The 23,326-nt window shown below is 48.0% G+C and overlaps 1 protein-coding gene across 1 annotated transcript; it reads right to left on the reverse strand.

Moving 5' to 3' along the window:
* Positions 1–2,716: 2,716 nt before the first annotated feature.
* On the reverse strand, positions 2,717–17,323 carry LOC144276909 (C-signal-like). The gene is made up of 6 exons (XM_077837350.1): positions 17,183–17,323; positions 7,127–7,178; positions 5,946–6,133; positions 5,105–5,260; positions 3,769–3,879; positions 2,717–3,492 (listed from the first exon to the last, which is right to left on the reverse strand). Exons 1-6 carry the CDS (start codon positions 17,321–17,323, stop codon positions 3,379–3,381), a joined length of 762 nt encoding a protein of 253 aa, XP_077693476.1. The 3' UTR covers positions 2,717–3,378.
* Positions 17,324–23,326: the final 6,003 nt, after the last annotated feature.

Below are 23,326 nucleotides of genomic sequence, written 5' to 3' on the forward strand. Positions count from 1 at the left end.
GTTAACGTCAGTACTCCATATTAATTGGCCCTGGATGCAACACTGTGGGCTGATATCCCTCATTTGTGCCATGGCTTTGTCTGCCAAACCCTTCAACTAAAACACCCTTCTTAACTGCAGCAGCTTCTAGCTTCTTAGGATATGATTGCACTAGTTTTTTAGTCAACGTTGCTTCTTCCAGGGTCAACAAGACCTACATTTCTAAAGGCAAGAAATACCCATGCTAATCAGAGGAAGAGGGTTGGGGCGGGGCGGGGCGGGGCGCAGAGGAGGCAGAACAAGCTGTGTGCGCCTTCTTTACATGGCATGAAAAAAAGCACTGTCCACCCACCCCACAGTTTCTCTTTTGCACCTTTCCTTCAAATGAATCAAAGCAAAAACACACATTCCATCAGCAAGTTGGTTGGTGCATCACAGCACTGGACCATGGACAGGTCATTATGATATGGTGACACTTCCAGATTGCCAGTGGCGGCCAAAGGAATGAGGGGTCTATGGAGCAGAACGTAGACATGCTGCCACCACACACAGCTGCAGGTTATGAACCAGTTTTCAACCAGTAGCTTCATTTCTCCCCCTCTAAAAGGCAGCATGAATGGGTAGCAGAATTAGATATGTCTGAACAGGAGGGAGTGTTTGTGAAGGGAAAAGCTGTAACTACACTGAGTTTAAAAAATAGCTTCTATTTCGACCCCTGAAACACCCTCAGGTGACTATGAAGAGCATTACAATGACTGGATTAACAGCACAGAGCCTTTAACCGACTGTAGTTCTGAGCAGTAGCAACTGACCATCGGTGCCATCCAGTAATAGTTTGGCAGCCTAGATGACAAGCACATTGGGGGTAGTTACCAAGATTTTAGAGTTTGCATCACCTGAAGTGATGAAGTTACACCAGCTGGGGGAAGGGTGTAAGTGCAGAAGGCAGAGGACAAAGGAAGGAGTTGTAATTTAGGGACAGCCCTGATGCACTTGTAGGGGCAGCTGTAGAACGCACCTAATCGCAAGTCTCTCTGAGACTACTGAGAACATTAGACAGTGTGCAGATGTAGCATGTCCAGAGAGGGCTGCAGCAGCAGAACCCCCACCCCATGGGCATAGCAAGAAGGAATTTAACACAAAGTGTCCCATAGGTGTAAAGTACAGCTATTTCAGCCATAGAAGAGCCATGAGTAGCCCAGGCCACCTGTAATGCCCCGGCTAGATTTAACACTGAAATTCAGTGTACACAGAGTGATTAGTTGCAGTGCCAGATTTGTTTCCTAAGCCTCTTTTGTCTCTGAGGAGCTGAGTCATCTAAAGGCTTTCTGTTTTCACCCTCCCACCTTTGCAGGAGGAGGGGAGTATTTGTTTATGGCTCTAGCACCCAGGGAAACTCCAGGAAGAACTGGATCAAGGCAACCCCAGGCCCTATGTACACCACAACAATGCCAGCTCCCCCACACTAGCTTAGCCCCCTTTGCCTCCCCCGCTGCCAAGACCACCCCGCATTGAAGGGGTGGTGGAAACAACAGACTTTGACCCCATTTGTTCCCCACAAGCACCCCTAGTGCCCCTGCCTTCATGGGAAGGCAGGGATGGGCCCCCAGTACGTATCCCACTAGCTGGCAGTGTTTCTGCTTGGGGGGAAGTGAGTAGGGGCTCCTGCACTCTTTCAGGAGGTCAGATGCTGGTATTAACACCCTAATGAGATGTAGAACAGTGGTTCTCATCCAGGGGCCTGAGGCCGCCCTGGGGGAGGGGAGGGGGAGGCGCACCAAGCATTAGACTCACTGGGGCCCAGGGCAGAAAGCTGAAGCCCTGAACATGGGGCTGAAGCCCAGGCCCTGAGCCCTACCACCCAGGGCTGAAGCCGGAGCCTGAGCAATGTAACTTTGTGGGAGCCCCTGTAGCACAAGGCCCCAGCTGACTGACCTGCTTGCTAACCTCTAACACTGACCCTGGCTTTTATGTGCAGAAAAGCCATTATTGTGGCCTAGGTGGGCCGTGGAGTTTTTATAGCATATTGAGAACCCATGATGTAGAAGGTAGTTTGCACCTCCCACAGCAATTGGTTCAGTGGGACTTAGTTATGGTTCATCTGCCATTGGTACTCTGGCATGAGAACAAGGGGAAAAAAGAGTGAAAACTTGAGCAAGGTCCCTGGACATGGGATCTGTATCTTAAGCCAGCTTGCAAGATTGCACTGGGGCAGGTTTTGAAGAATATCTTCTGTCCAGGAAGAGACAGCTCATAGCTTTGACCCTTGTCCATGTTGCTATTAAAATCACACCTCATCACACAGAGGAAGCTATTCTTCAGCACACCATTGAAGTAACTAGGCAGCTTGACCTAAGGAATTAGTACCTCAGCAAGTACTGTTTTAAAGAAAAACTTAAAAAAAAAAAAAAAAAAAAAGTCGTAGTCCCTGCAACAAGTCTTTGCTTCCACCCTTACCTCAGTCAGCATTCAGAGATCTCTGCTCTATCCCAGCTACGGGTAATATTTTGTACCCAAGAATTAGTTGCTCTCCATGTTTTGGGCACTACCAGTGAACTGAGCCAGCCTCTAACAGCCACCCTCAAGTAGCACTGGGCAGAGAGCAATGCCTTTCAGCTGGAATTTTGATCTCATGCACCTTGAGCCAGAGGCCCAGACTCCTAAGCTAGGTCCAGTAGAGAGCCTCTGAAGTAGTTCAGTAAACAAGTGGTTTTTGCTTAGACAAAAGCAGCTTTTATTAAAGACAATCTAGGAGTCAAACGTGCAAACCCCACCCCTACATGGACCAGGGGATTGGTCACAGCAAGGAAGGAAACAAGTGTCTTGTGCCATGACCAGGGGGACACATCTCCAGAAGTGCAGTGGCCAGGGTTAAAGCTTCAGTCTTTACCCACCTGAACAGCCCTGACCTGCTAAACTGATTTACAGTACAAGAGTCACCAGAATGGTTCAGCCTGCAGGAGCCATCCAGACATGTCCCTCCAGCTTGGAGCAAGGACTGTAACAACCCCTTTACCTGCTGTAAACAGGCCCAACTCCACTGAATGGAACGGTCTCACCTGCAACTCTTACCCATAGAGTAGGTCTTATTACGGATTTGGTTTTGGGATCCAGTAGGAATAATCCCCACCCCCTTAGCTGTAATTTTGGTAAATTGGAGTGTTTGCTAAAAGATATCATTCCCCATGTCCCGTTTCCTTCTCAGGGTTTGCAGAGGTTATTTGAACATAGCAATACCATTACATAACAGAGCTGAAAACTTCAAAATATCTGTACATGTTGGATAACAGATTTTTTTTTTAAATATACTAGTTGAAATAGTCAAAGATCTGGATGAAAACATTAATGCCAGAAGTTAAATATTGGTTGGCAATCTCATCCTGTAGTCCATGGTGTGGGTTACCATGGTAGTGTTCCCCCTTGCCCGTCTAGAAAGGAGCCGTTGTCTTTTTCACTGAGATTAGCCAGAACTGAGAGGATACCTGGGATAGCTTCTTGTATCTGCAAGGGAGCCTAGGAGGATCAAGATTAAAGAATTATTAGGAGTATCCTTGGGGAAAGGCAAGCAACAGAATTCTACTTAAGGGTGTGAAAGAGCTTCCTTAACGTTGCACTTAATATAGTTTCCTAGCTAATGAGATGTGTTAAGGCAACTGGCTCTTCAGGGCCTTCAACAGTTACAATTAGTGTATTGTAAGAATGAACTAGAAAGCCAGCATATTTTAAGGTGTTGAAATACAAGGTTGGTCCTACTTAAAAAAATAAAGAGAGTGTCGTGACATCACTAACCATGTCTCCTCCCATGTCAGTTTGAATCCAGCCTGGGTGCAGAGAAATACAAAGGATACCATCCACTTTCAAGTCTGCAGCAAGACACCTGGTGATCATATTCAGTGCAGTCTAGAAGAGTGAAGATGGTATCAGTAGGTCAGTTTCACATATCAACTTTGAGGTCTGGAAGGAAGGCCACCCAGTTAGTACCTTGCTTCCACCCCCACCCCCCACTTGATGAGTCAGGTAGCTGTAGAAAGGTCACATCCAGAAGATGTACTTCAGACACTGGACTTCAGTTTCCTCTCACCTAGAAGATGCCAATCAAGAGCTGGCCAAAAAAGTCAATGGAGCTAGATTGGTGCAAGTGAGAGGAGAATCAGGTGCCAATCTTTTGGTCAAGTTCTGACGGATCTGGAAGTACAGTTTGACACTCACATGGAAGAGTCTTGTAATTATTCTTAGTTCAAGGGTTCTGAAAGGCTGTATTTATATAGTAGGTTGGGGGCCTGTGAGTATATAGATACAGCCTTTCAGAACCCTTGAACTAAGAATATTTACAAGACACTTCCATCCAAGCATTTAAGACCAAAGAGAAAGAAAAGGTAACCTCTTCCTTCCCTCCCAGCCTACAGGATACCTAGATGAGTTTAATGGAGCAGTCATGGTTGTATTGAGTGTCTGAAGAAACAGATAATGTTCCATTTAGTTCTAAAGCAGCAAGGTCCTAGCACCTTAGGAGTTGAGAAGGGCATGTTGTTGCAGGAGAGGGGAGGAAGGAGGAGGAAGAATGTCTGCCATAAGGGACATTTATGTCATTTAACCCAAGCAGCCAGTATTATATTAAATCCATCCTTGGATAACAGAAACCAATACCAGATCAATCACAGTCCCTGGATGTGTAGATGTTAAAAATCCATTTACTGTGATTAGTGTCAACTTGAGAGACTTCCACTCCTTGCAATCAGTTTAATATTGACCACCTTGCTGACGCCTTGCACTACGGGAATAGGTATGTCATAAGTCTAGGGAGCTCTCTGAAGAATGCTGGGTGAATTTAGAAGGACTATTGACAAGGCACTTACCTGGATTGTGTAGTGGTTAGTTAAGGACAGCGTGTTCCATATTCTTGATGGAGACGTTTGCGGTAAAAGAGAGCTTTGTGCAGAAAGGAGGACTACAACAGCTCTCTCTAGTCTTATTTTATATTGACTAGCAAGTCTTTACCTAGTAAAGTCATCTTATACAGCATATCGAATTAACCACTATTTCTAAGATAGTTACCAGTTTAGGATCCCCCTTAGCTCAGAGCATTGCCTGGTTTCAATTGAGCACAGCGTTGGAAGACACCCACCTTCGCTATTCTATAGGGATAGACTTTGAGGAACATCTCATTTGCCGTGACCAGTTGCATGGAGGCAGCAAGCGATGACATATTGATAATGGCTGCTCGGTGACAACCCATACCGGTGCTCAACTGGGCTGCCTTCCTCAGAAGGGGAAGAAAGGCCTGCAAGAGAAAGAGGGTTCATTTGATTTAAACTTAAAATTTCAGTCTCAGCCTGACCAAGACCAATTTGGGATTAAACACACTCTTCTGTTAAGAGCACAGAGCAATACAGCCGTGACAGTGTTATGCTACTAACAGACTAGTAGACCCTCTGCAGAGCTAGCTACTGATTTATGCTGACTTTAGAACCACCACAGACCTATCATTCATATGAAGCAAGCGGCTTCTCAATTTAATCCTTTGCTTATTTACAGTCCCAGAGTCTGCTCAGGTCCTGGCACTATGTACTGCCGAAGAGACACAAAGTACTCTTGTCCCACAAGACAGGGAGATTTGCATTCCACAGAAAGGCTAGAAGCTGGCTTTGAGGAGTCCACCACGTACTGTTCATTACTCAAACCAGAGGGCATGGTCAAACTTTATGTGGAGTGTGACACACTCCGGGCTAGGGTTGAGACTGGCCTACTTACCTAACTGACCTCTCTCCAGACTAGTTTAAGAGCTTTGAGAATCAGCATTAGCCAGTGACCATGCAGTTAAGCATTAGCTTGTCTCTGGAAGACTCACCAGGCTTGTACAATGTAAAGAGGCATAGGTGGGGCTCAAGACGACTTATATGGGCAGCACAGAAAGGACAGAGCCTTTTTAGTCTCTTTCACAAAGTAAACCCATGTCCCGGTCTTACCTTAGTGACCATCAACTGAGCAACTGTGTTGGTTTCATAAATGGTGAGCATTGTTTCAGCAGTCACTTCTTCCAGGGAAGCAACCACATTGATACCAGCATTGTTAATGAGGCAGTTCAGCCCTTTGTCTCCTAAGATCTCTTCCACTTCCTTGACTACTTTCTTTATGCTGTTTTCACAGACCACATCTGCCACAGGGAGGAAAGGAAACACCAGCAATGAAGTGAATTCTGTAGGACAGTGAGAGTCTGTGTGTCCAGTATGGGCTGGAAATGCAAAGCCAGTGCATCAGTCTGGCTCAGGATAGGTGTAGAAAATACACGTGGTAGAAATTTAAGTCCCACTGAAACAAGCATGGGCAGAACATTTAGGCAAGAGGAATGTTACATGGTCTATGTTGTACCACGTGTCTTCCCTTTAATGAAGGTGGGAAATAAGGGCTTCCTCACCCCAGTTTGATACACATCTGGTCGTGCATGGCCAGTCCTCTTGCTTGATTAGGCTCAGTTTTTCTTCATGCCCAGAAGGGGCTGAGTGCACCACAATTTCATGTTTGTCACATCAAGATCAGGGTACGAAGAGGACGTATGATCTCAATCCAGCACCAGGACTAGTACAGTGTGATCAAATACAAGCTAAAGGAGAGAGAAGGAGCTGAGAGTTTGGGTTCCCCCACCACCACCACCCCCGCAAGCCATTCTACATAGAGATGAGATCCAGACAAAGTGTGGATCCAAACTCTGAGGTTGTTTGAATGTGGAGTTTCGCCTCAGTCCCACTCTAGTGAGAGACTGACAATAAGTTGGCGTGCTTTAGTGTGTGGGGGGGGGGGGGGGGGGACACAGGGGAAAGAGGAGTTCTCTTCAATAGGTAGTAGTCAGATGTCAAAATTGATCTCAGAAACAGTGAGTTTCAGTTAAATGTATACAGCCTGTGACAGACAAGTAAATGAACCCTGAAAGCCAAGTATTAGCATGGACCATTTCTCAAACACTAGAAGGAACCAGACTCTCACACAAGAGAGTTATAAGAAACCTGTACAGTACCAGAGATCTGGGGAGTGGCTTTACGTTATTTGTGAAGAGACATGACTTCTGATCTTCCACTCCCATGTCTCAAAAGGAACCCAACCTTGCTATGGTAACACATGGTTCAGTTTGTTAGGAGGCCCTTTCACTCACCAAGCTGGAGTAGTTTGATGTGGCTATGCTGCTTGCTGAGCTGCTGGAGTTCCTAGAAACAGAAGGAAAAAGCGAGTTGTGGTCTCGTCTGCCTGTGGTTATGGCTCAGTTTTCAGGAATGTGGAGCACTCCGGTCTAGTTAGCTTCCATGGGAGTGAAGGCACAGGCCATCTCTGAGAAATCAAGCTCTTAGTGACTCACTTAGTAAAGCTGCTAGCAGCCCCACACCAAGAGGGCACCCCGCTCAGGCTCTCCATTAGGCTAGCATGCAGAGCGTGTATGCAGCCAGTCTAGCCATCAGATGGAACACCACTGGTGAGCCCCATCCTGCGATGGGCTTCTGATAGCAGGATATTGTGACTTCTATTGCATGCAGTTGCTGGACAGACATTACACCGCTTCCCACTCAGGGGGTCAGCTCCTGAGTCACACACCCCTCCCCCCCATTATAAAATAAGGTGTTTAGTCATTTACGATTAGGGTACCTCAGCTGGCAGCAGCCCAGAAAAGCAGCACTAGCTTAAGGAGCATTTGATGTTTGAGACGGTAGAAGGGCAATCACTGGGAAGTTTTTTTTATTGTGCAAGACTCGAGACTGAATTCTTTTCAGTTCCATGCACTACAGTTCAGTTGTTCTCCACAAGACATTCACAGTGAAATTAAAGACTGAAGTTTAACTGTCTAGGGAAACAAGAAGGAGTCACTAACTTTTAGCAGGAACACAATTGCAATGGTAACCTAGCTGCCACTAGGCAGTGTCAGATTCAGGTTGATAGATCCTGGGGGAACACTGTCCCTGCTAGGCCCCAAAGCAGGGTGTAAATCCTAGCCAAATGAAACCAACAGGATGGGTGAAACCTGCCACATGGTGCTCCCCCCAGGGTGGGCTCAGAATGCTAAGCTCTGCCTAGAGACTGCTCAGGAAGCCCATACAATACAGTGTAGCTATTAGTAAGGATATGATTTTCTATTTCTATTTTTAAATAATAAATGTCAATAAATTTCACCCTTCCAAGCCTACATATAAACCAGGGGTCTGCTGACTCAGTCAGGCGCCATAGCTGGTGAGTTGTTGCACAAGGTGATTCTTGGCTAGCTAGATCCGTAATCAGCAAGGATGGAGGGATCTCCAACTTGAAGATATGCATGATCCTTCAAGACCACTCTGAATATAGGACACTTCTCTTTCTAATTAGGTTCCCACATTCAAAGCTAATCCTTCTACTATGGTCCCCTCTCCTGCAGTGTGTCCCTATGTGATAGCACATTTATCACTAGAAGAACTCCCGTCCGGGGAAAAGTGAAGGGAGGGACAGTGGAGGGCTATCACTCTGGCTTTGCAATAGCAGATGCTGGTGCTTAACAATTCCCTTTGGTCACTGCAGCCTGTAGCGAACTAGGAAACTGGACTGTTCCTTTTACGTAAAAACTTTGGCAGAAGAAGAACTCTGTAGCCAGCAGGACCCACTAAACAAAATGAAGAGTCAAATCTTTTCTGGGACACTGAAATGTCTCTCTCAGACAGACACAAAGTCTCTAAGACAAAAGCTACATTCTGGAAGGCTTTGTAACTTGTTACATTTCAATCTGGGGTGGAGGCAACACCACTGATCCTGGCTTTGCCTAAGTCACGACTGACCCTGGAGTAGGCGCAGCTGACGGTATCTTAACTCGAACTTGTTAAAATAAACACAACCCAGTGACAGTGAGTGGTCACAAAAGTCTGTGGAATTCACCATCTGTGAAAAGTGCCAGGATGATACCAAAGGCCCAAGTCTTGTTTAGGAGTTCAAGAGGAATATCGAGGCAAGGTTCCCAGCCGACAAGCCTTGTGCCTTATCTGTAAGGGTCACCTCAAGATGTCTGTGGAGGGAACTGAAGTCTCCATGGCTTTTTCCATCGCTCACCACCCTGAGGCTGCCAACAAGAGGGTCAGTTCTGTTTGATTCAATCACTAATCAGACTGATAGCAAGTAGCAGCTTGTTTAGGAGGAGGAGGCTTGGCATGAAACTAACTGAGCCACTGCCATATTGCGAGCGAAAAAAAAAGCCATGCGGACTATTGTACGCTTTGCTGTTTATGCTGTCCTTAACCACTGCTTTTTGAAGATTGTGAGGGCTGTGTCACAGAAAATGGCCAAACCGGAAGATGCCTGTGTGTGTTTTTGCACATATTCAGAACCCCTAGAGTTTTATATCGCATGTTTGTCCCCTCACCATTCTCCAACTTAATCCTTTTAGATTTCTTATAAATAGTCTTTTTCTTAAGCAGGGTTCTGTAACTTTTTGTGCAGACCAGATGGTCAATATAAAGCTGTAAGCAGGCATCTTCCGGTTTGGTCATTTTCTTTAGAACACGGTCAGGATCGCCACTGAATTGCGCAGCATTTATCAAGGTCACCCCTTGTGCTAAATGTTCTTGGGTGAGGCACAGACATTGCACAGCATAACCTTTGGCAATAACAGTGTTTAATAAGCTTTCCAAACCCAGCTCTGCACACAGGCCCTGGAGCTTGCAGTTTATATCCACTGAAGTCCAAGTCACACAGTCATGGCGACATTGGACTGGTGCGTCTATGACACAGCCCTCACAATCTTCAAAAAGCTTTTTCCTGAGACAGTGGTTAAGGACAGCATAGACAGCAACGCGTACAATAGTCCGCATGGCTTCTTTACGCTCACGACGTGGCACTGGCTCAGTCAGTTCCATGCCAAGCCTCCTCCTAAACTCCTCATAGCCACATTCTTGGAGTCCTCTTCAACAATTTGTATCGGTGTTGAGCAAAAACAAGGTGGGCCTGGTTCATCTTCGCTGCTTAATGCGACGCTGTCCAGGACCTCCAGGTCCTCTAGAAAGGCGTCATCTAGCTGTTGAGAGATTTTCAGACAAGAAACAAGTGTAAGTTCCCACTGCTTGTTTTTAGATTTACACAACCCCTGGTTCCTAACCCATTACACCCCATGCTCATCCATCACTTCTTAATCATTCATTTACCTGAGCAACATCTTTTCCATTCACCTTGTCCGCCGGTGACTCCCCCGAGCTGCGTTCGCCTTCCTCCTCCAGGGGGGTGGACAACAAGAGGCCACCATGCTCATTGGGGTGTCTCACAAGCGGTTGGGTTGCAGGTTCAGGTTCCGGCATATCCATCAATGGCTGGGCCAAAGGGCTCCCCTCGGTCTCTCCTGCCTCCTACTCAGAACTGTTGCTGATGTAGCGCTTTCTCCACGGATGGTCAAAGACTCTCGGGGCTAAAACAAAGTCCGAAGTCCTCACGGGGGTGGTAAAGGAGTCCATGTTTCCAAAAGTTCTAAAACACGCATTCTTGGTAAGAGATGGCCTCTTCTGCCTGGCGCCAGGACTTATGGGGTGATGGTGCTGTGCTCTGATTGGCAGAGGGTCCTCAGAGGAGTTCTTAGAGGGGTCACTTGACCCTCTTCTGGGTGGTTCACCCCATCCCAGAACCTGCCCTATTTTGGTCAAATCTGCTCTCGGGGCGGTCCTATGTGGCTGAAACCCCTCCTGATTGGTAGAGGGAGGTGGGAGGAGTTCTTAGAGCGGTCACATGTCACACCTTGCTTCTGGCCACGTGGCCGCCTTGACCCCGGAAGTAATATCCCCATAGGGTGGGACTTCCAGTGACACGCGGGCAGGGTTTAAGGGGTCATGGGGCAGGGTTAGGGTTTCGTTGATGGTAGGGCCCTGAGACTATTTACATGCACCTGTAATGAACCCCCTAATAACGGGCTCAGAGTAAATATGCTGGACTCCTCAATTAAGAACACCATACAAGTGTATGAGGAAAGATATTCTCTGAAGAGGGGTGTTCAGGTATTTAATAGGGCTGCACTGTCCATGAAAGTGTGTTTGCAGTGATTGCACAAGTGTATTTAAACAAGTTTCTTGGGCAGTCCCAGCCTCCAAATACCTCTCCAGCGGTTCTCAAACTGTGGGTTGGTACCCCAAAGCGGGTTGTGACCCCCTTTGAATGGGGTCGCCCAGGGCCGAAGCCCGAGGCCGAAGCCCTCAGGCTTCGGGCCTGGGTGGCAGGACTCAGGTTGCGGGCCCCCTGCCTGAGGCTGCAGCCCTTGAGATTCAGCTTTGCCACACACCCACCCGCCCAGAGCGGTGGGGCTCAGGCTGTGGCCCCTCCACCCAGGGCAGTGGGCCTTGGGCAGGTTCAGGCTTCGGTCCCCCATCCTGGGGTCGTGAAGTGATTTTTGTTGTCAGAAGGGGCTCACAGTGCAATGAAGTTTGAGAACCCCTGATAGTTATTCTACATTACAATACAGCTTCTCTGGGAGCGCTTTTAAATATTATATAGAAAGAAAGAAAGAAAGAAAGAAAGAAAGAAAGAAAGAAAGAAAGAAAGAAAGAAAGAAAGAGCGCAAGCTCGATTTACAGGCAATTCTTTAAGCAATTCTTATTCTCGCCAGAGACACTGAGTTGCTGCCGTCTGATGGCAGTTTAGTGGCCTGTGTTAAACAAGCTGGTGCTAGCTATCTGTGGGGAAAAAATCCAGTAGGACTAAACTTCTAAGTAGGCCTAAAACTTTGGTCAAGCTAACTGTATGTGTAAAAGCATAAGTAGAGGCTGAGGAAAATTCCACTGTGGGGCAGCTGCAACAGAACAGCTGAGGAAATGTAACCCTAACAGCTAGAAATTAGGAAAGACTCACTAACCGCAAAGAACAACCTGTCAATAACAGGAAAAGCTTGTTTTGCTATATCCCAAATAAGGAAAACTACTATTAGAGCCTGTACTATATGCCAAATAAGGGAAAATGCTGTTAAAGGAAGTGTGCTTAACAAATTGTGGTGTTCAGCTACATTAACTCCTGTATTTTCTGCTTACACAGAGCTGCTATGGCTGACTCTCCCTGTATACGTATACTTGAATAAAGTTCCTCAGGCATTTCTGATTTCAAACACAACACGTGGTTAATTTTCCACCACAAAATGTAACAAGTTACAAAGCCTTCCAGAACGTAGCTTTTGTCTTAGAGACTTTGTGTTCGTCTGAGATATTTCAGTGTCCCAGAAAAGAGTTGACTCTTCATTTTGTTTAGTGGGTCCTGCTGGCTACAGAGTTCTTCATCTGCCAAAGTTTTTATGTAAAAGGAACAGTCCAGTTTCCTAGTTCGCTACAGGCTGCAGTGACCAAAGGGAACTGTTAAGCACCAGCATCTGCTATTGCAAAGCCAGAGTGATAGCCCTCCACTGTCCCTCCCTTCACTTTTCCCTGGACGGGAGTTCTTCTAGTGATAAATGTGCTATCACATAGGGACACACTGCAGGAGAGGGGACCATAGTAGAAGGACTAGCTTTGAATGTGGGAACCTAATTAGAAAGAGAAGTGTCCTATATTCAGAGTGGTCTGGAAGGATCATGCATGTCTTCAAGTTGGAGATCCCTCCATCCTTGCTGATTACGGATCTAGCTAGCCAAGAATCACCTTGTGCAACAACTCACCAGCTATGGCGCCTGACTGAGTCAGCAGACCCCTGGTTTATATGTAGGCTTGGAAGGGTGAAATTTATTGACATTTATTATTTAAAAATAGAACTTTCACTGTGGAGAGACCAATTGTTTCCCTTAATTGGAGTTTACAGATAGGTAAAGAAATAGGCTGCTTGAGAATTTAAAACACTCTGAAATGAGGATATTTTGTATCTTGACAACTTGTCTTTTGACAGTTACAAAGCTTTAACTTTGTGAATCTCAATGTTGATTAAATAATTGTTGTACGACACCCTCCCATTGTTTCCCACAACCATGAAAGTTTAAATAGGTAAAAATAAGAAAATAGTTATTTTTTAAGTATCGTCCATCAAAATAATAATAAAAAATTAAATTCTGCCAAGCCTATTTGCACGTGAGGGACTCCCACCAGGACATTCTCTGTGCAGGGTCCTTAACTTTGAACCCCAGGTTTTGAGGAGGGTAGAATAGGAGGAGTTCCAACAAACCAAGGTCCATTGGCTTTCAGGGCATGCTTAACTGACCATTAACTGCTCGCTCATGTTTTCCAGAACAGCACAAGTGTTTTGTTAATCCTGAATGAGTGAGCTGGAATTCAGGATTGATTTGGTGAGAGATCTGTAGCCATTTCTATTGCTCACGTAACTAGGGCAATGGGCAGGTAGTTTAAAAAAATACATTGAACAGTTCCGAATCAGACAAATCCATGCTGAAGTGGGGTATTGTACTCCTAAGAGAAGGGGTAATAGACTGCCTGCAGGCTCTCTATCCTCAGAAGTCCATTTGCTATGCACACTCTGTAGACAACATCTAGGATTTATTCAGCACAAATCAGTCTAAGCCGGCAGAGACTCACATATAAAAGTCTTCAACTGTTCTCAATTATCCCAGGGGTCAGCAAGTTACAGGAAAGAAAGACATTTGCTGCCTTCTGTAGCTGGGAGGGTTGGGTGGAGGGATCCAATGTGTTCCCAGGTCACTGGAGGAGAAGTACCTCTGGGTGTGTGCTGGCAGTGAGCCTACAGAGGGGAGGGTTACAAGAAGATCAAGCAAAATATTTAAGTCCACAAGACAGGCTTTTAAAAGCCAGTAGCAGCTTCTTTTCCACCTTTTCAGGTGCGTTCTGGAAGCAACTCAGGTCTCCTGTAATTGGATTTTTACAAGTCCAGATTAGGGAGGCCTTTCAGACATTTCCACACAAGTTCATCGTCCAGCTCAGGAGAGGACACTAGGATCAGTCCATTCTAGTCTGGTTAGCTTTTTTACATCCACTTTTCAACCGTAAGGCTACACAAGGTGCAGAACAGTGGAGAATCAGGCCCTAGGTGGTTTTTTTTTTTTTTTTTTTGGGGGGGGGGGGCGGGGGGAAGTTCCTGAACTGGATAAACATGACTTTTCCCATAGATCTACTCCATGGGTACAAAGAAGAGCACATGGCTCCTATTTATAGCCAGGTTGAAGTGAAGTAAAAAAGCCTTTGGAGGGGCAGGCTCTAACATCTTGTTGGTTGAAGCTTTGAACACTTCCAGCTCCTGCTTTACTAAAAGAAGTTGAGCTCCGGGATATTTGAGTGGGGAGTAAGGAAGAGACGATGAATAGTATTGCTTTTCTGCTCACACTTACTTAATAAGAGCTCATATCTGGCATTCAAAAAGTTAACACAAATACTGTTGCCAAGCCATGATGTTATCATGAGTTTTGCCAAGTTTGGTGTTTAAGGCCCCAGCTGCTGAAGTCAGGAGAATCTCTCCTTTCGTTGGAAAAAAGGGAGTTTCTAGCTCTCAGGGCTGCCGGAAAAGAAGAGCTCAGACAAGACACCTTGCAGGTGCTGCCGTGCCATCTACCTTCTCATTCAAAACAAGGTTTCAAAGTCTTGAGATTTTCAGGGGCCCCACTCAGGATTTTTGAATGCTTAGTGCAGGCAACATTGTTCTCTTAATTTCTGTAACGTGTAACTTCTGTTTTCCCCTCCTCCGTAGGGTTTCAGAAGCCACCTTTTAGCAACACCCCTCGCTAGGGGGAAGGAGTGTTAATTTCAAGCCATCTTGAGAGAATATTTATTATTTGTATTGATGTAATGCTCAGAGCATTGTGCTTCAACCGGTGGCTTGTGTGCCAGATCCATCCAGCCTGCAAGGGCCTTCCAAGTGGCCCACTGCCTGGTGTCAGCTGTTCCTTCCTGCCTCCTAGGAAGCCAATCAAAACTGCTCAGAAGCTGCACAGATCTCCTCCTCTACCTCTCCCGCATCCCTGTGCCCAAGGTCACAAAGGAAATTTGGGGAAAAGCCAGGAATTGAAGCCCCATCTCCCAAGTTAATGCCCTATCAACCCTCTCAAGAGGGCATATCATAAGAATGGCCATACTGGGTCAGAACAAAAGTCCATCTAGCCCAGTATCTGGTCTTCAGATAGTGGCCAATGCCAGGTGCCCCAGAGAAAATGAACAGGTAATCATCAACTAATCCATTCACTGTCACTCATTTCCAGCTTCTGGCAAACAGGGGCTAGGGACACCATCCCTGCTCATCCTGGCTAATAGCTATTGATGGACCTAGCCTGCATGAATTTATCTAGTACTTTTTTGAACGCTGTTATAGTCTTTGTCTTTGCAACATCCTCTGGCAAAGAGTTCCACAGGTTGACTGTGCGTTGTGTGAATACTTCCTTTGTTTGAAACCTGCAGCCTATCAATTTCATTGGGTGCCACCGAGTTCTTGTGTTTGAGGAGGAGTAAATAACACTTCCTTATTTACTTTCTCCACACCAGTCATGATTTGAGAGATCTCCATCATATCTCCCCCTTAGTCATCTCTTTTCCAAGCTGAAAAGTCCCAGTCTTATTAATCTCTCCTCATACGGAAGCTGCTCCATACCCCTAATCATTTTGCCCTTTGCTGAACCTTCTCCAATTCCAATATATCTTTTTTGAGATGGGGCGACCACATCTGCACACAGTATTCAAGATGTGGATGTACATGGATTTATATAGAGGCAATATGATATTTTCTGTCTTCTTATCTATCCCTTAATGATTCCCAACATTCTGTTTGCTTTTCTGACTGCTGCTGCATATTGAGCAGATTTTTTTTTAGAGAACTCTCCACAATGACTCCAAGATCTTTCTTGAGTGGTAACCGCTAATTTAGACCCCATCATTTTATATGCATGAAGAATGCAGAAAGGCACACACCAGACATTCTCTGAAGTCAGCCAAGGGCAGAATTTGACCTTGCAATTAGCAGGTTCAAGGACTTATTCCAAAAGGCAAGGGCAGACCAGAGAGATACGCTGTGAAGTTTCCACCAGAATGGTTCCCCCCTCCCCCTTCTGTGAAAACAGGGTAGGCCACAAATTATTACCCCACTTGCAAGTTAGATACCTCAAAGCTACGATTAGTAATCACTTGCAACAAATGAAGTCTGGAGAGTGCCTGGGCAAAGAAGTCAAGTCTATATCCACAACATTGTAATAGGAATGCCAATTGAAAGGGGGGCAGAGGAATCTAATGAATTGGCTGAGAAGGTTTCAAGAATACAGATTTAAGTCTACAAATGAATCCATTTGGGTAGTGATAAGTGAGCTGATCCCAACCTGAAGGAAAGAGGGATTAAAAAAACAAAAATAACACTGACATATAGACATGAAGCAAGACTGAAATACACCAAGGCAATAAACTCTTTTTCTAGCGGAGCAAAAATCACATCACACAAAAGGCAAGGGAATCAGTGCAACAGAAGAGATCCAGGAGACTAGTACTGGTTGAGGAGGCTTTCAGGAATCAGGGACAGTTAGCAGGAATTTACCTATCCAGCCTTGAGTGAATGAGGGAACAAGGTTAGTGACTTTGAGGGAGGTTTGAGATGGGGCAGCTGTATAAGTAGACTGCTTTCCAGATGTGCCTTCCGGCTAAGAAAGGAGCTCTGGCCTCAGCTCTGGAATGTACAAGAGCCCTCGGAATGCCTCGTTAATTACGTCTGAGTCTTGTGCCCAGGAAAGGTGGAGTGTTACAAGCACTAATCAAGTCAGTAGCTCCCCAATGCATAAATGGGAGCTTTTGTACGATCCCGACCCACCTCGGAGTTAGATATCAAGCAGAAAGTTTAAAAAACCAAACCCACCCACCCACTCCTTAGGGAGTATAGCCAGTTTCCCAGCAGGTTGATCGTTTAGAAGAGGACTTGTGCCGCACCAGGGACGCGGCAAACACGGAACTTCTCCCCCCCAGGACTGATCCTTGGGTTTTGCCCTGATCCACACCCCGGAGCCCCATGGGGAACAGAGAGCCCCCCACCCCACCCCCGGCAGGGGTGCTGGGACAATTTGTATACTGGGGGGGGGGGGTGCTGAGAGCCATTGAACCAAACTGTAAACCCTGGATATGATGGAAACCCCACTTCAAGTCAGGGGGTGCAGCAGCAGCCCCCCCCCGCACCCCTAGTTCCAGCCCCTCTGCCCCAGGGCTGTCTCCCTGGGCTGCAGAAGGCCCCGGTGCACGTGCGCGAACACCCCCGGGACCGGCCAGGCGAGCTGGCCCCGGGGGAGGGGGGTGTCTCGGCAGGGCCCCTCCCGTTTTACCTGCGCCTTCTCCGGGTAGCGGCACGTGGCGATCACCCAGTCGGGAGCGGGGCTGGCGGCCGCCAGCCCCCGCACCAGCCCCAGCCCGATGCCCCGGCTGCAGCCGGTGATGAGCACGGAGCGGCAGCGCTGCTGAGCCATGCTGGGGGCGGGCGCCGAGGACACGGGCCGGCCGGCTGCGGGCGGGGCGGCTTTAAACCCAGCCCGGGGTCTGGGAGGGGGGGGGGGGAGGAACCGGGGCCTCGCCCCCGCCCACCCAGGGCCCCACCCCCTGGCTGCTCCCCTCCAGGGTCCCATCCCTCACTCCCACCAGCTGCTGGTCCCATATCCCCCAATCCCATCCTAGGGTCCCCTCCCGCTCCCTGCCCCCAGGGGATCTCGGCATCTCGCCCGCTAGCTGCCCCGCCGCACCCCAGCCCCATCGCCTCCCAGGGCCCCGTCCCACCCCACCCCACTCATCCCAATCCTATTCCCCTCCCAGGGTCCCCCACCCCACCCCACTCATCCCAATCCCCTTTCAGGATCCCACCCCACCCCACTCATCCCAATCCCATTCCCCTCCCAGGCTCCCCCACCCCACCCCACTCATCCCAATCCCCTTTCAGGGTCCCAGCCCACCCCACTCATCCCAATCCCATTCCCCTCCCAGGGTCCCCCACCCATCCCAATCCCATTCCCCTCTCAGGCTCCCCCACCCCACCCCACTCATCCCAATCCTATTCCCCTCCCAGGGTCCCCCACCCCACCCCACTCATCCCAATCCCCTTTCAGGGTCCCAGCCAACCCCACTCATCCCAATCCCCTTTCAGGGTCCCAGCCCACCCCACTCATCCCAATCCCATTCCCCTCCCAGGCTCCCCCACCCATCCCAATCCCATTCCCCTCTCAGGCTCCCCCACCCCACCCCACTCATCCCAATCCTATTCCCCTCCCAGGGTCCCCCACCCCACCCCACTCATCCCAATCCCCTTTCAGGGTCCCAGCCAACCCCACTCATCCCAATCCCCTTTCAGGGTCCCAGCCCACCCCACTCATCCCAATCCCATTCCCATCCCAGGGTCCCCCACCCCACCACACTCATCCCAATCCCCTTTCAGGATCCCACCCCACCCCACTCATCCCAAACCCATTCCCCTCCCAGGCTCCCCCACCCCACCTCACTCATCCCAATCCCCTTTCAGGGTCCCAGTCCACCCCAGTCATCCCAATCCCATTCCCCTCCCAGGGTCCCCCACCCATCCCAATCCCATTCCCCTCCCAGGCTCCCCCACCCCCACTCCCCTCATCCCAATCCCAATCCCATTCCCCTCCCAGGGTCCTCCACCCCACCCCACTCATCCCAATCCCCTCTCAGGGTACCACCCCACCCCACTCATTCCAATCCTATTCCCCTCCCAGGGTCCCCCACCCCACCCCACTCATCCCAATCCCATTCACCTTTCGGGGTACCAGCGCAACCCATTCCTTCCCCAGCCCCCCTTGAAAATCTCCACCCACTGCCCCCTCTCTCCTTTCAGCCCTTCATCCCACCCCACACCCTCTGCTGGGCCCCTCATCCCATTTGCTCCCCGTCCTGCTTTGCGAGCTGCACTTCCCTCCCCAGGGCCCTTATCCCATCCTGGCCCCCCTCCCCAGGCCTTCCCCTCCAGTAAGTGGGGTGAGACGAGGGCTTGACAGCTCATCATCATTCCAGTGTCCCCATAGAGAGAGCCCCGTTCCCCCAGAGATGCCATTTCTCTGCTGTCTTTTCGCCCTTTCCATGGGTAGCCCCTGGGCTGAGAGCGCTTGGTCAAGTAGAAAAGTCGCAGGCTGAAAAGTAAAGAAAAGATCAGTTCCCAACACATGTGCTGCAGCTGCAGCTAGTAAAACACATTCCTCAGCATGAAGCCGTTTGTTTGGTCTTGGGGGCCACTGTAACCAAAGAGGAGGCCCCTGGGCAATGCAATCAGAAATGAATGGTCGGCCTGGGGGGGAGGGGTTCTGTTGAAAAAACAAATGTGCTCAGGAATTGATTAGATTTCCATGGAGGAAGGAGAATTTTTTTTTTCTTCCCCACCATGGAAAGCTTTCTCTCCCTCTCTCTGCTCTTTCAGGGTCACAACCCCCCTCTTTGTGACGGGCTGAGGCGTCCGGCTGCCAAGTGGGGTAAATGGTGAACCCATTCAGCATTAATATTTATATTACAGTAGCAATTAAAGGCCCCAGCCAAGGATAGGGCCCCGGGGAGCTACCTTCCATTCCCTACCCACCCCTGGTTCTCCAGTGATGTAGGTCAGTATTATTCTCCTCTCGTTTTACAGATGGGGAAACTGAGGTGCAAAGAAGTTAAATAACTTGCCTGCATTCTCTGTTAGGTGGAGCTGAAATAGATCCCGGGAGTTCTGACTTCAGCACCCTGCATTGCACCAACCCGTTCTTTGTTGGTTTCTTTGTTATTTCTGCTTAAGAGAAACCACTCTGATAGCTCTAAATAATGTTTGGGATCTGCAAATCTTCATCATTGCTGGCCAGCCCGAGAGAAGGATTGTTATTAATTTATTCATCCCAAGATCTTCTTCCACCTGTACTGGGGTGGGTGGGGAGCTCATTTCTGATTTCTCATATCTAAGGCACCTCAACACAAGAAAGGGCTTGAGTAAAAGCTGCACTGACTAGTCAGATAGCCTCTTGCATGAGATCTTTGAATCTGTCTCATGTAAAGAGGCACATAGGTATGGTAGCCAGTTTATTCCTTATATGCTAAGTCTCTGTACACAACATCAGAACCACGTCAAGGCTTCCATCTTCCTATTACTTGCTTGCAGGCCTGTCAAAATCAGTCAGAGAACATTCAATGTCCAAAATACCCAGCTGATTTACTCTGTGTGAGTGAAAGGAGACAGATCCTGCCGAACTGTAGTACTGGGAATAGTCTCCATATTCATGGAGGCAGCTACTGATACTGTGGGTAGAGTGTCAGGCCCTGCTTCAACAAAGCTCTGAACCATGTGCTAACTTTAAGCAAAAAAAAGGACAAGTTCTGAGAAGTAGAAGGTTCTTTCCAACAGGGCAGATTGTGCAGGGAAAAGTACATTAGATTATGTGTATTAAATTGTGGTATTTTTATCGCATCACAAATACATATGACACTTCATAAACATACAGTCAGAGTGATAGCTAGCACAGAATAGCCCTTTTCATGGATACATCTTACAGCACTTTACAAAGGTGGGAAAGCATTACTGGCCCCATTGTGCTGATGGGAAACAGGCAAAAGGTGAAGTGACTTGCCCAAGGGCATAAAGTGAGTCAGTGACAAAGATGGTAATAGACCCCAGGTCCCTGATTCCCGGTGATGTGCTCTATGTGCTGGATCATACATCCTCATAAGACAGGTTACCTGCCCCAAAGAGCATACAGTCCTGAACAGAGCTTTATGGGGTTTTCAAATGCTTTCAAGTTAATGTGTAATTAAAGACACAGGGCCAGATTCTCAGTGGGTGTAAGCCAGCATAGCTCCACTGAAGTCAATGCAGCTTCACCAATTTACACCAGCTGAGAAGCTGGCCCATAGCTCCCATGCAGAACATCAGCTGCCCCGACCTAAGTTGGAGTAGGTGACCTGGTTCAGAGTATTCCCGGCTGATTGTTGCTAGGCAGCCTCACTAGAAACAGGTGTTTCTGTTGTCCCTGTCCCAGGTGCTAGCTAGCAACCTTATCCAGCTGCCTTTCTTCTTAAACACAATCCAAAATTCAACCAAAAGGATTTATTTGGCAGAGCGTAAAATCAGGGAGTTGGGGGCGAAAGGCGGATCCCATATCTCTAGCCCACAGGTTGAAGCCAGTGGAGCTGTGTCATTTCACAAGATCTGAGCCTCTGCCCCCTAATAATTATCAATACATCCATCATCCTGCAGCAGGGGCCGCATGTTGGTGGTGGATAAAATGGAATGCTCCCCATGTGCATATGGGACATGAGCTGACTCAAGGGAAAGACACCCTTTGATTTTAACAGGCTTTGGGTCAAGTCTATAGGGCTGCCCTATACACATGGATTAGTTGGGAGAGGCCACAAGAAATGTCCTCTCCTTCCAGTGTACTCACCGTAATCTGTCTTTGTATAAATTATTATTCTCTCCATCCATTAAGACTGGGCTAACTAACTTCACACGCAGTTTGTACAGGCATAGGTTTCCTCTCAACCATGCGCCTTATAGGACATGTCTACACTGCAGTAAAAGACCTGCAGCATGGCTGTGGCTGGCCTAAGTCAGCTGACTCAGGCTTGCAAGGCTGTGCTCTGGGACTATAAAATTATAGTGTAGACATTCAGCCTAGGGCTGGACCCTGAGGTCGGAGACCCTGCCGGGTGGAGGGTCTCAAATCCTGGGCTCCAGCCCACACTCAAATGTCTACATTGCTCTAGTTAGCCCTTCAGCCTGAGCCCCACAAGCCGGAGTTAGCTGACTTGGGCTCTGAGACCCAGTGCTGTGGGGTTTTTATTGCAGTGTAGACACACCCACAGTCACTCGGAGGCACAGGGGGATGGACAACAATCCTTGGACCCAAGGGCCACCTGCTGTTTATGAATTCAAGTTCTGCTCTTGGCTGATTTCAGAGAATGTCTGATGTGTGCACTTCTGCATTCTTTGGAGAAGAAAGATGAGCTAGTGGTTAGGACATTGACATGAAACACCTGGGTTCAATTCCTGGCTTCCCGTGTGACCTTGGGCAAGTCACCTTGTCTCTGTGTGCCTGAGTTCACCCACCTGTACAATGGGGAGGATAGCACTGCTCTGCCTCACAGGGGTGTTGTGAGGACCAATACATTAAAGAGCTGTGCTCATGGTAACAGGGTTACTGTGAGTACCATAGACAGATTGTAAGTGATCCTCCATAACAGCACCCTCAGGGAGGGATTTTCAACTCTAGCATCCTTTCAGGCACATCAGTTTCAAGGCTGTATCCGAATGTTGTCCATTGACATTTCTCTGTTGTCGGGTTGGCTCCCCGGTGGCAAGATTGCCTAGTGAGTGAGTTACAGGCTCGGGATTTACTCAAGGTTCAGTGACTTTGGAAATAGTAATGCCTGGGGACTGAATGCCCTGACAGTGATGGGTAATATAGTTGCTTATCAAAGCTTGACTCAGTCTTGCAGATAAGGGGTTGATTTCATGCAGGGAGCTAGGAACAAACACATACTCACCCATGCATAAAGGCAACCGCTCACGCACACACACACAAACCAACAGCCGGGGCCAATTTCAAGAGGTCCCAGACCATGCAAACAATCCAACGTTGGGTGTGCTCAACATGCTTTGTTTAAGGTGGATCCTGGGATTAGATTCTACTGCTCCCTGCAAATGGAAGGGAGCGATTCCTCTTCCTGTGCAGACGGGATGTGGTATGACCCAACAGTGAAGCAACAATGTGTACCGATACCTGCACCTTCTCCTTACCAAACAAAGCCCCTGGAGGCACTATGTTCCAGGCGCATCCCTCTCCCGCTCTAATCTGTTTCATCGATGTGTTGATTTGGGAACAATACTTTCTGTGCATTAACAAAGGCATTTTGTGGCTTTGGGGGATTTTCGAGAACTCCCCTTCATGCTTAACGTTTCTCAGTTGTTGTCTTGGTGGGTGCCTTTTTTCAGCCCTTGCTGTCTGGACAGGCCATCGGTGTCAGACATCGCTGGAGTGCTGCACCACTGAGTGGATTCAGCAGCAGAGCATGGCCTGCCAGCCATCCTCTGGGTGAATGTGTATACTGGTATTTCTGTTCTACATTCATGAAGGATACATTCCTGGAGATCTTTGCCATGCCTGCCACCCAAGTTGAAGGGTCAGAAACATTTTCAGTGTACGTTTTCAGAGTACTGTACACAGAACTGTAAATAATAGTTTGCCTTCCTCAAGCGCTTTTCATCTGAGGATCACAAAGCCTTTGAGAAATATTAACAACTGCAGCCTCACGGCTTGCCTGTGAGGGTCAGTAAGTATTATCTGGAGGAAATGATGCGCAGAGAGGTGAAGTCACTTGTCCGAGGCTACATGGAGGCTCACTAGCGGAGATTAGAATCCAGCTCTGAGTCCTGAACTCCCAGGCCCTTGCATTAGCTACGAGGCTGGGATGGCTCATATACAGAGAGCGGTTCGTGAATCACT

This window comes from Eretmochelys imbricata, chromosome 18 (assembly GCF_965152235.1).
Source record: "Eretmochelys imbricata isolate rEreImb1 chromosome 18, rEreImb1.hap1, whole genome shotgun sequence".
Lineage (NCBI taxonomy): Eukaryota > Metazoa > Chordata > Testudines > Cheloniidae > Eretmochelys > Eretmochelys imbricata.